The sequence below is a fragment of the Petaurus breviceps genome, unplaced genomic scaffold (assembly GCF_028583685.1).
Source record: "Petaurus breviceps papuanus isolate PSGF00001 unplaced genomic scaffold, PetGlider_PUasm1.0 99, whole genome shotgun sequence".
Taxonomy (NCBI): Eukaryota; Metazoa; Chordata; class Mammalia; order Diprotodontia; family Petauridae; genus Petaurus; species Petaurus breviceps.
The window spans coordinates 14,324,360-14,337,999 of record NW_027187465.1 but is presented as its reverse complement, the minus strand read 5'-3'; the positions used below and the strand labels follow the sequence as shown (position 1 = coordinate 14,337,999).

General features: G+C 42.4%; 1 protein-coding gene across 1 annotated transcript in view; it reads right to left on the bottom strand.

The window, feature by feature from the left end:
• The window catches only part of KSR2 (kinase suppressor of ras 2), a 587,222-nt gene extending 574,040 nt beyond the window's left edge, over window positions 1-13,182 (bottom strand). Inside the window, exon 1 of the mRNA XM_069081397.1 lies at window positions 12,990-13,182. Within this exon, the coding sequence (XP_068937498.1) occupies window positions 12,990-13,163 (174 nt within the window). The 5' untranslated portion in view covers window positions 13,164-13,182. The remainder of the gene's footprint in view (window positions 1-12,989) is intronic.
• Between the last annotated feature and the right edge of the window lie 458 nt (window positions 13,183-13,640).

Here is a 13,640-nt window from a genome sequence, read left to right as displayed (position 1 = left end):
AGCATCAAACACCTTCATTTTGCAAAGGAGAAAATTGAAGCCTAGAGAGGTTGATGCCCCAAGGGTTAGAATTTGGACCCAGGTTTTCTAACTCAGAATTCAGTGCTCTGTCTACTCTGTCACACAAATGTTTAATACTAATCCACACAAATCCAAGGATTTGATGTCACCTTAGAGGTTATTTAGAACAACCCTGTTATTTTACCAAAGAGGAAAGCCCATAGAAATGATTTGCCCATGGTCATTCAAGTAGCCAATAGCAAAACTGGAGTTTGACCCAAGTCTTCTGTCCCCAAATCCATGGTTTATTTCATTCTACTTACCTGTCTCCACCTTGAGTTTACAAGCCCAAATTTACTCAACTAAGAGACAGTAGGAGATACACTCATTCATGTATCACATCGCTGGTTTCCTTTCACCCATATGAAGATCACTTCCCATTGGGCACTTAGCAAAAATATCAACCTAGAGAAGATGGTAGCTACTTGGGAGAGTATCCACTGGACCTGAGCTTGCAAAGGGTCTCAACGTATCACCAAGGAAACCACAGCAAAGGGCATCTTTTATAGGCATTTCTGAAGGTAACTATGTCACTCTTAAACATATGCCAATGTACACAGCCCAGCAGAGGCTTTCCTTTTCCCATGGTCTTTTATGGGGACATTAGCTCCCTTTTTTCATGAGTTTCTTTCAAAAAACCAACACCATGGACAGCGGCTTCCAAAATCTTTTCGCTCCTTCATGCTAAGGGCACACCCAAGTGATTCTACCATTTTGTCTCTGGACATTTGAGAGACCTAACATAGGAGGATCTCCTGTCCTCCACACTGTCTCTTGGTCTGTCCCTCTCTCCACTTCAACAGAAAAATCTGATCCATTTTGCTTTGGAATGCTTCCAGCTGTTTTTAATCTGAAAGATTAGCATTCTTCTCCCTCTAGAACAGGAGTTCTTAACCTTGGGTCTGTGAACATGGTGGTTTTTTTTTATATTTTGAAAACTATTTTTCAATACAACTGGTTTCCTTTGTAATCCTATGCATTCTATTTATGTATTTAAGAACATTAGGTTTCACAAGACTGCCAAGAGTGTCCATGACCAAAAAAAAAAAAAGATTAGAAACCCCTGGTCTAGAATCTCTCTGTACATCCATCCTCCTCTTCCCCAAACTCTTGGAATCTTCTTCTTGGTTCCCAAACATCATTTCTTTCCTTTCCATAACATACCATCTGTTATCAATGCTAAGGATAATATTTTAGTAATGCAGAGGTATGTATTAGGACATGAATTAGGTGGGCCAGTGGAGAGAACACTGGACTGAGTCAGGAAGACTTGAGTTCAAATCCTGCCTCAGACACTTCCTAGCTGTGAGACCCTGGCCAAGTTCCTTCATGTCTCTCAGCCTCAGTTTCCTTATATGTAAAATGGGGATAATAATACCACCTACCTCCCAGATTGTTAATGAGGATCAAATGAGACAAAATATCAAAGTAGTTCTTAAACTCAAAGCACTACATAAATGCTTGCTATTGTAATAATAATCATCTATATGGCAGCTAGATGGTATCCTCAATAGAGCACTGGATGTGGAGTCAGGAAGATGCAAGTTCAAATCCTGTCTCAGGTAACTACTAGCCATGTGACTCTGAGCAAGTCATTTTATCTCTCTGGTTGGGTCCCCCATCTGTAGAATGGGGATAATAATAGCACCTGTCGCCCAGGATTGTGGAAAGGCTAAAATGAAATGAAATTTGTAAAGGTCTTTGTGCTATATAAATGTTAGCTATCGCCACTATTATTACCAATAAGTACCAATCAATAAACAAGCATTTACTAAATGTTTCACATATACAAGGCACCGTCTACCTCATCACTATTTGGGGTATTTTGTGTTGTTTTGGCCTTGATTTTCTCATGCTTTCTCTTCATCTCCATTTCCAACCCACAGCAGCTTCGAGAAACAATGGGACGAGTGAGCACCACATATATATTCCTGCTTTTATAACTGAATTGCTGGGTGGTTTGGGGCAAGGCAATTATTCTGAACCTCTGTTCCCTCAACTGTGAAATACAGAATGACTCTGGTCATTGGTCACTACCCACTTGAGAGATATTGAAGGGACCAGATACACCACATTCACACATGGGTGAGAATCTCTCTGAAGAAAGCTGCCATCAGAACAGAAAACTACTACAGTGCACTGGGGCAGAGAGAAAAGAACCCTGGTCCTGTACTCAGAAGACCAGGGTTCAAATCCTACCTAGGACACAGATTAGTCGGATGACTGTGTGCAAATCACTTTCCCCTCTCTGAGACTGTTCCCTTAACTACAAAACGGCAAGAATAAGAGTTGCACTGTTTACTTCTTGGGGACATTGTAAGCAAAGTGCTTTGTCAACCTTAAAGTACTACAGAAATATGCTGGGCTATATTTTTATCTTTCTCACATATTTTCCTGCCCTTTTCTGTCACTCCTAGCTATAGGCACAAAACTTTTCACCTAAGGCAAAAAGCAATTATAGGGGGTGTGGAACTGGGAGGAGGAAAGCAGTGCAAAGGGGACTCTAGGGAGTGGAAGTGAACCTTAACAGAGGGGGTCTTAGCTGGTCAGTGCAGTGAATAAAGCATAGCCCTTGGAGTCAGGAAGACCTGAGTTCAAATCTAGTCTCAGACATTTATTATCTGTGTGACTCTGGGCAAGGCACTTGACCTTTCTCTGCCTCCATTTCCTCAACTGTAAAATAGGAGAGTAACTGCACCTACCTCTCAGGGTTGTTGATAGGTTCAAATAGATCATATTTGTAAAATGTCCAACATAGAACCTGGCACATAGTAGGAAGAGGAGGGGCCTTGGCAGACAGTCACCATGGAGAGAAAGTGCACCTGCCCATGTCAGTATCCTGGGACAAAGCCCCATTAGCCCCTCCCTAGTTATGGTTCCATAGTCATCTTCCCATTTCTTACATTTCATTTCATTAGCTTCTCTCTTTCCTCTTTTCCAATTTCTTTATGTCTCTCTCCAGCCTCCTCAAGTTTGTTTCCCTTGCCCCAGGACTAGAGTAAAAGGTATAGATTGACTTGATCAATCCACTAATCAATCACTCAATACTTATTAAGTATCTACTATGAGCCAGGCACTGTGCTAAGAGTCCACGATACAAAAGGAGGCAAAAGACAGTCCCTTCCCTCAAGAAGCTTACAATCTAATGAGGGAGACAATACGCAGACAAAAATATGCAAAGCAAGGAAACAATTAAGAAGGGGAAGACATTGAAATTAGGAGTTGGTGAAGTCTTCCTGTAAAAGGTGTCATTTAGATGGGACTTTTAAGGAACCAGGGAGCTCAGTAACTGACGCAGAGGAGGGAGAGGGTTCTAGGCAGGACAGGGTTCTATGGTGGACAGACAGAGAGGATGCCAGAGCCTTGAAACAGAATGTCTCATCTGTGAAAGAGCCTAAATCAAAACAACATTCCAGCTTCAGTGGAGGGCAATGAAGAAGGTAAAATACAGGTCTTATGCTGGCACGGGCTGGCACCAACGGAGTAAGTGGTAGCCCTAGGGCAGTAACAGATAATTAAGGAAGAATTAGCCCAATTTTCCCTCCTGTGGATTAGGGAGAGCAGCAACCTGGTGGAGTTTACTACACAACATAGATAAAGAAGGGAAAACCCTCATGTCACCCACTTTTATGCTGGCCAAAGCAAAGGATCCCAGTAGCTCCTAAAACAGGGTAAGAGGAAGTAGTCAAGGTGACAAAAAGTAAGAGTAGGTGGCATTTCTATGCCTGTCACATTTTACAAAGCCCTTCAGAGACACTGTCTCATACAATCCCCATTTGAGGTAGGGACTAGCATCCCTCTTGACAGAAAAGATTAGGGATTTTCCCATGCTCACATGGCTTGCAAAATATCAACGGTGAGATCTGAACCTATTTCTCTCCTAACTCACTCTTTATAGTACATCATATTGCCTTTGGAAAGGCAGCAGAAAGATCACTAGGCTGAACTAGAGTCAAGAGATGTGGATTCACATCCTGGTTCTGATACTAATTAGATGGATAAACATTTAAAAATCACTTACCCTTTTCCAAGGCTCAGTTTAAATGGAATTATACCACTCACCTAAAAGGGTTATCCTATAGCAAATACTTTGTAAGTCTTCAAAGTGCCATTGAAATGCCAGTCATTTGGGAACTCCCTAAGAGTTCAGGGACAAAAAGAAGTCTGATTACTTTATCTATGCTCTCTCTTGGAGTTTTCAGATCTCAGGACTACAGCCTGTTATACCCTCCTTCAAGAAGGAACAAGTATTTAAGTATTTCCTCTATACCACACCAGGGCAGCTAGGTGGCACCATAATGGATAGAGCACTGAGACTGGAATCATGAAGACTTATCTTCCCAAGTTCAAATCTGGCCCCAACACTTACTGGCTATGTGACCCTGGGCAAGTCACTTAACCATGTTTGCCTCAATTCCTCATCTGTAAAATGAGCTGGAGAAGGAAATGGCAAGCCACTCCAGTACCTTTGCCAAGAAAACCCAAAATAGGGTCACAAAGAGTTAGACACAACTGAAATGACTCAACAACAAAAAATTGGCCAAGCATTGTAATAAGTGCTTTATAAATATTCTCCCTCTTGATCCTCACAACAACCCTGGCAGGTAAGTGCTATTATTATCTTATTTTCCAGTTGAGGAAACTGAGGTAGACAGCAGTGAAGTGACTTGCCCAGGGTCACACAGCTAGAAAGTATCTGAGGCCAGATTTTAATTCATAACCATGTCTTCCTGATTCCAAGCACAGGGCTCTCTATCCACTTTGCCACCTAGCTGCCCCTACTTGGCATACAGTAAGTTGTTAATAAATATCTGTGTCTTAGGCTAGATTTGAACTCAAGTCTTCCTGACTCTAGGTGCAGTGTTCTATCCACTGCACCCCCTAGCTGTCTCTATAACTACAGACAGACTCTAAACTAAGGTGCCACAGAAGCATTAGCCTTTATCTAGCACAGTAATAAATAACTGGCATTTATATAGCACTTTACAGTTTGCAAGAAGCTTTATAGGCATTATCACATTAGCTGACCCCTGAAGGGCACTTTAGAGTTTACAAAGAGCTTGACAGATACTATCACATTTGATGTTCTCCACAACCCTAGCAGGGGGGTAGTCGGAGGTAGAGGCTTTTTTCCTTTTACAGATGGAGAAGCTCAGAGAGACGACATGGTTTGGCCAGAGTCACGCAGCTCAGACTTGGAACGCCCATGCTGAGGAGTGGGCTCCAAGGGTTGTCTTCCTGTTTTAGGACAATCATCCAGTGTTGCTGCTTAGTAAATGTTGGTGGGGTTAAACTAAAAATAGAGAGAGGAAGTATTTATTATGCACTTACTACAGGCTACCTATCGGAAGTGAGGGACCCAAGTAAGGAGTCCAGGTGACTAGATATGAAGACCAAAGGAAACAATCATGGGATTCTGGATTTAGAGCTGGAAGGGACCTCTGGCTTCATGTAATCTAAATCTCTCCTTTTACAGAGAAGGAAATTGAGGCCCAGGGAAATTAAGTGACTTACCCAAGGTCCCTCAAAGACTATTTAACCAAACCCCATCATTTTACAGAAGAGGAAGCTGAGGCCCAAAATAAGGAAGAGAGTCACCCACGATCACACAGGTAGTAAGGCACAGAGCCAGGATTCAAGTTCATGTCCTGTGACACCAAGCTTAATATTCCAAGTTCAACATACTTCCCACTGATGCTATCAAGGGACTGACCTTATGCTGCAGGATACAGTATATGAACAGATGAGTAAACATTGCATAACTTCAGGAGGTAAAAAGCCCTCACAATGAGAGGGAAGAGAGGACACCTAGGGGAGGGTACTGAACAGAGCCTTGAAGAAGTCACTCCCCTGCTCGGATGCATTAGCAAGAACTGAGAGGCTCACTAAGCAGTGGCTCCCACACTGACCCAACCAGAAGCACAGGTCCAAGAGCACATCACTCCTCCACTCTAGAACCTTTACTGGCTCACAGTATCCTAGCTGGGATAGAGGATGAGCTCTCCAGAACCAAGGCTTAGCCCATCATTCTGGATCTGACATCACTCCCTTTCACGTATTCCACATCCCAGCCACACTAGCTTTCTCTCTTTTTTTTTTGCCTTTTGCCTTTTGGAGGGCAATTGGGGTTAAGTAACTTGCCCAAGGTTACATGGCTAGATTTTTTGTGTGGGTGTTAAGTGTCTGGGGCTGGAACCGAACTCAGGTCCTCCTGACTCCGGGGCCAACGCTTTACTCACTGCACCACCTAGCCGCCCCACACACTAGCTTTCTTATTGTTCCCCAAACTAGAAACTCCATATCCCCTCATCTGTGTCTTCCTTCTCCTAGACTGCTAGGCTTCTCTCAAGACTCCAGTCAGGTGCTCCTCCCTACAGGACGCCTTTCCTGGTACATCAAGACTTTAACACTCATCCTATACTCGATCACATGCCTGCATGGGGGGTGGGGGGAGAGGAGAGGGAGGGGAGAAAATTTGAAACACAAGGTATTGTGGAACTGAATCTTATAAACTATAATCAAACAAAATTAATTTTAAAAAAAGACTTTTAACACTCTCTCCCTCCATATACATCACCATCCCCATAAGAATGCGAGTTCCCAGAAGGCAAGGACCATCTTACCTTTTTATCCCTGTCATCAGTTCTTAGCATATTGCCTTGCACACAAAAAGTGTTTAATAAATGTTTCATTCATTCATTCGTTCCTCAAATCACTTATGTGCTGTATATGTTCTATCCAGCCCAAGCCCAAGCCCCATCACCAAGTAAGTACAAGTTCTTTGAAGAAAGGGTCTTTTTCATTTTTGTAATCAGGTCTCTAGCACCTAACCTGGTGAATGAATGGATGAAACATTTATTAAGTTCTTATTATGTGCAAAATACATAGAAAAAGGTTAATAGATGCTTTTTAAAGGTTGTCACAGACCTCACTAAAAAACTGCCTGGCAGATACTGCATAGTAAGCCCTTTCCATGTGCTCATCTCTTGGAAAGAATATACTAAAAAGGAGGAGGAAATGCTCCCATCTAAGATTATGATGAACTGTGTCTTTGAACTACATCAGCTCATGACTTTATAAGGGTCTGCGTTAGTATGGCACTTGCCGTTTTCTCACTGAAAAAAAAAATTTAACATTTTTTTAAGTTGGGATTTTCTCCCAAATATAGTAAATATAGTATTAATCACTTGATGTGCAATACACGATGAAATCAAGTCATATGGCTCCACCAAAAAATACATTAAACAGCTTCTTCATTTAATAAAAGCTTTCTTCAGTATATCAAAATGTCATTTGGACTTGATAAGTATAAATTTTTTATATCTATCATTACATTTATACCACATATGTTGTTCCCACTTCTCTTCTCCCTCACTTCTCAACCCTCTGCAGTCTAGCTCCCAACCTCATCATCACTCACCCAATATTGTTCTCTCCCAAGTTACCAGTGCTCTCTTAATGGCCAATCCTGATGGCTTTTCCATAGTCCTCATCTCCCTTCTTTTCTTTGTCAATGACACTATTGACCATCCTCACCTCCTAATTGTTGTCTCGTTGCCTTTTCATGGAATGACTCTCACTTGGTTCTCCTCATACCTAACCACTCCTTCCCTGTTTCCTTTGCTGGCTCATCAATCATAGAATGCATCCTACATGTGAGTGTATCCCAAGGTTTTTTCCTTGGTCCTATTCTCTTCTGATATTCTTTCTAAGGGACCCCTAAGTTTAATTATTATTTCTGTTCAAATGGCTCATGTATTTATATACTCAGTTCCATTCTCTTTCCTGAGTTCTAGTTCTCCGCATCGCCAACCACCTATTAGATATTTCAGACCAGATGTCCTGGACACACATTACATTTTTCCCAAAATCCACTACGGAATTTCACTATTTTTATCAAGGTGCCACCATTCCTGCAGTCTCCCAGGGTTTCCCAGTGCATTTTCCCAGGGAAAATGCCTCATTTTCCTACATATCCAACAAATCATCTGCTCTTGCTATTTCTACCTCCATAGCATATCTGACCCCTTCTCTTTCTTCACACAGCCAATACTTTTCTACGAGCCACCCTCACCTCTCACTTAGACTATTGTAATATATCCTATATCCTCCTAATTGGTCTCCTTACACCAAGTCTCCCCCTACTACAATCCATACTCCATGGAGTTGCCATTTTCCTTCAGCATAGATCTGACCATGTTACTGTCTTACTCAATAAACTGAGTTGACTCCCTATTGCCTCTAGCATTAAAGAAAACTTTCTTTGCTTGGATTTCAAAGTCCTTCATAACTTGGCCCCATCCTATCTTTGCAGTGTTGTTATACATTATTCTCCTTTCCATAGTCTATGGTCCAACCAAGCCGGCCTGTACTTTGTTCCTAATATGAAGCAGAACTCCATCTCCCATCACTATTCCTGTGCATTAGCCAACCTCCATGCCTTCCCTCCTTACTTTTACCTCATAGAATCCATCATTTCAGCTAAAACACCACCTTCTACATGAAATTTGTACTGGTCCCTGCAACAACTAGTACCCTCCCTAACTACCTTGTGTATATTTTGTACCTAATCTGTATATATGCATGTTATCTCCTCTAATAAAATGTGATTTCCTTAGGAACTGGGATTCTTTTTCTGTTTTTATATCCCTATCACAGTACTTGGCATATAGTGGATGTCAAATAAATGCTTGATTGACTGGATCCAGAAATCAAATAAAACCAATGCATCAAAGAAATTCTTGCAAATACTTTAGTCTTCTCCAGGCAAGACATATCTGGCATTAAGTTTTCAAAGAGAAAGTTATAGCTTTGTATGTTAAGAGGTATGCTGGCATCCTGAAGTCAGAGTTCATTAGGAAGGCCACACTTTGAGGACACTAAAACAGATAACAATGGATTAAGAAAGTATCCAAACAAAAATGTGCCAAATGTTAACAAATCATAGGACCCATCATTCACAGGACAGCTATACAAAAATGAAGACTGGTAAATTTTCTGAGATTACATAATAAACTTATTGAAAATTTACCAGAAAAATACTTCTGGTACAGACCCTACTTCTCAGAGTGATAGCAAAAGCTGACAATAGGTTTATGCCACTGAATTTATCAAATGTGATCAATATCAGTGTACCTCCTATAGAGTCTACAAAATGGTTAAGATCCAAGAATGAAGCCAAAAGGCTCTCCATGGGTGATGCCTACTCAAAAAATGCAAGTAACAATATACAGACACAGAAGGAAACAAAAGTGAATTTTTTTAGGCAGCTAGGAGGTACAATGGACAGAGTTTTGGACCTGGAAACAGGAAGACCTGAGTTCAAATCCTGCCTCAGAAGCCTAATGTGCCCATCAGCAAGCACTTAATTTTTCTGCCTCAGTTTCTCTTCTGTAAAATAAGGATAACAGCAATGCCTACCCTTCAGGGCTGTTGTGAGGATTAAATGATATAATATTTTTAAAGTGCTTTATAAACCTTAAAGTGCAGTATACATGCCAGCTGTTATTTGTTTATGGAAAACAAAGGGTTTATAAGAATGATATCACCCCTGATCATTACTAAAAGAAATTACAGAAAAGTCATCCTCAAGGAGGTAGTATTTGTTGATCAAGCCAGAGTTTGTAAGCAAATGGTAGAACCCATGAAACATATGATTGCAGGTCACAAAAATTTATTACTTACTGAATGCCTGAGGCAGCCAAAATTATACACCAAAGACTTGTTATGAAGAGATAAACAATCTTAAAGATACCAATACAGACCCCAAAATATACTTGGGAATTCAACAAATAAATTATATTGGAAATAAGGGATCATCACAGACAAAACTTCTGCCTCCAATTCCTATGACTTAACAGTAACCCATAAAATTTTAAGAACAATGTTTTTAACAGATGTCTCCATATCAAATACTCACAACTAACAAACTGCAGGGGTTGAAAGGCTCTCGAAGCATGGAAACCTAATAGAAGACTTCAAAACAAGTGGGAATAAGATGAAGCACACATCCTTCCCATTATCCTCTCTGCCCCTGAAGTTTGTACTAAAGAAGCTTTCATTGATCCTACAAAATATGAGCTTGTATCCCAAACCTTTAATTGGTTACGAAAAACAATCTTTCTATCCACCTGCACAGTGATCCACTGAACATTAAACATGAAAGACTTAGGAAAGTGATTTGTCCCACAATAATTTCTATCTGAACTAGGAACAAGAATAATAATGATGATGTTAATGGAATATAAGCTCCTTGAGGATAATAAGGCTGTCTCAATTTTGTATTTGGATTCCCGGTACCTAACATACTACCTGGCACCTACCAGCTTACAGATGCTCATTGATTGACTGACTGATTGAATGGAGGGATGGAATCATTTTTTGTTTTGTATCCTGATCACCTAGCACAGAGTCTAGCCACAGTAAGTACTTAACAAATGCTTGCTGATTGATTAAATAACCCCTAAAATAGAAAGCTCAGCAAATATCAATGCAATGCTGAGCTATGCCACGGTTAATTACCCCCACTCTGTCCTGAGGCTCCTGATAGAAGCAATGAGAAAGTTGCAAAATGCAAAGTAGGGAAGACTCCACAGTGTTTGTTATATGCCTTTCATTTAGGATCCTTGAATCATGTCAATCATTCAATAAACATTTAAGAAATGCCTGCTTCAAGTCAGGCGCAGTGCTAGGCAGGAGAGATACAAAGACAAAATGCACCAATCCCTGCCATTAAAAAACGTACATTCTATCAGGGAAGACAACATGGTAGCATAAGGTCTCTCAAGCTACCCACCCACCCTCCACGTGAAGGCAGGACCAAGGTCAAATCTTATAGTTCCTGGCCTGAAGTGAAGGACAAGATGAAAACTTTCAACATCCCCCTATAGAATGGAGGTGGGTTTTTTATGTTGTTCAAAATCACTTCCCTCCATCATTCTACTTTTTTGGGGGGAGCAGAACAGGGAGGGTGGTCAGGGCTGTGATTTTATCTATGAACAGAACTTCTGGTGTGGAAACTTTCTGCTTAAAGAAATGGCCACTAATCTTTAAGCTAAAGAGAATGTTGCCTATATATTGTGAGGTTAGGTGACTTGCCCGGCATCACTGTCAGTGTGTGTCAGAAGCAGAACTCAAACCCACAGCTCCCTGACTTCAAGCCTAGCCCTCTCCCCACCAAGCCAGGTTGCTACACCATTCCACTAAAGAGAATAATAGCTGAAATAAAAAAAATAATAATAAACACTTATAAGGTACTTTACAAGCATTATTTCACTGGAGCCCCGAAGCAACACTGCGAGGTAAGGATTATCATTCTCCCCAATTTACAGATGAGAACACTGGTGAAGTGATTTGATGGGGGTCACCCAAGCATTAAGTACTGGAGGTAAGATTCCCACACAGGTCTCTCCAAGTCCAAGTTCACCATCTTTCCATGCTGTTCCACTACTTTATCTGAACTGCCTTGATTGGGTCGGTTCATTAGTGAAGGCCTCTTTTCCAGACAACAGGAGCAAAACAAAAATCCTACACAGACAAACAGTTGATTCCACCACCATCATCCCTGACACTCCAAAAACACCAATATCTTTTTTTGAAACTTCTAAACCCTGACACATGGTGAACATCTCCCTCCCCTCCATGGTCAAGATTGAGCCTCTGGGCATACACCAGCTTGGACTTGAGGCTAGACCTGAAGCACTGACCCAAGCTAAGGCTGCTTCAATCACTGGACTGTTTTGGGCTTCAGAAACTAGGATTTCCCCACCTCCAAGGCCGGAGATGTAGGACAAACTCCCAGCACCAGGCATGCCAAATGCATATTTTTGCATTCCTACCACACCAGGCAAGGGGAATGAGGGGAGGGAGTATTTGAGGCCCCAACCTAGCCTTTGCTTCCAGGTACTCTCCTGCAAAACACCACTCAATATCTTCCCCAGTTGGGCTAAGTCACATACATGAATGCTGCTAGGAGGCTGGGAGAGTGAAGAATGGGGGTGTGGGGGAGGTCCATCCTGCAGCAGCTTCTACTGCATCCTGAACTAAGCCCAAGGATGGTGAAGAGATATTTTTATCTCCCTCCCTCTAAATCTCCCCACCCCAAAGGCCTTCTGAAAGTGCTTCCCCAACCCTGTCTTATGGTTAGGTATACTCTTTCCTGAGAATATTTCATTAAGTAGGGTTACTTTCCCCTTCTTTATCGTTCCCCAAGCCACTTGGAGTGAGGGTTGCAATATACTGTATGGAGATGACTCCCCCCCATCATACACACAGAGTTCTAAAACCCAGGGAAGAAACCCCTAACACCACCTGTATTTACTGGTGGAGGAATGATTTTATTTTCCGCTTCCTTTTTTTAGGCATGTTAAGTCTTCACTGAAACAAACCATTTGGCCAGAGATACGTGACTCTATGGGAGCAAAATTCATACCTGCCTCCTGTCACAGAACAGAAAGAAAGCAGAGGATGGTGGAAGGTGGGGGAAGGTGGTAAGAGGAGAGGAGAAGAGAGTGGGGGAGAGGAAGCTCTGTATTTATAGATGGCCACATTTTGCTATCCAAAAAAACACCTTCCGACCACCTGCAGAATGCGCAGGCTCACATAGGCTCACTGCAGCTTCCTAATTTATTACACTGCACACAAGCCCCCATTGTATATAAACAAATCTACAGCTAGAAAAGGAGAGAACTCCCTAGGAGGAGGGGGGTGCACAATGACCGAGCCAAGCAGAGAAATCAACACAAGCAAAGGTGTAGAGAAGAGGCACTTTACGAGGTGATAAATCACAGAACCAGAAACCATCCACAAGCGCTTCACTCCTACAGTTCCCAGAGACCTCTTCACCCCACCCCCCACCCCAATCTGGCTTACTGGGGATTCAGAGAATGGGGACGGGAGAGGGATTTTTTTTTTCCCCATAGCAAGCCTACCTCCAGGGTCCTGATTTCCTTCTGGGTCAGGTCGTTGGAGGTGGCACATTTCGTTCGGAGCCCCTCTAGGTTCGAGATGCTGATGTCGATCATATTTTGGACCAGCTCGCACTGCTGCAGGGCTTTCTGCAAACTCAGATGCTCTTCGCTTTTCGTCATGTTTTCCTCATCCATCGCTTGCCCTGCAAAACCCCCTCCCGTCTCTCCCCCCACTCCTCCTCCTCCCAGGGCCAAAAAGAAAAAAGAGAGGAAAAAAGAAAGGGGTGGTGGTATGCTTGCACACACACACACACACACACACACGCGCACACACACACACACACACCTCCGCCCCTCTGGCCACTTCTCAACCACTCAACCTGAGGAAAAAAGCCCACATCTCACACGGGGGGGGGGGGGGGGGGAGGATTTTTTTTTTTAACGAAAGCGAGAATTTATTGTTTTATTGAGCATCCAGTCAGCTCCATTAGAGGGTCTCTCCTCTCGGTCCCTGGCTCCAGAGGAGATGCTTAATGTAGCTCAGGAGCCAGCCAGGTAGTGGGTAGGGTGATGCTGTACACTTGGGGAGGAGGATGAAAGAGAAGGAGGAGGAGGAGGAGGAGGAGGAGGAGGAGGAGGGAGGAGGAGGAGGAGGAGGAGGAGGAGGAGGAG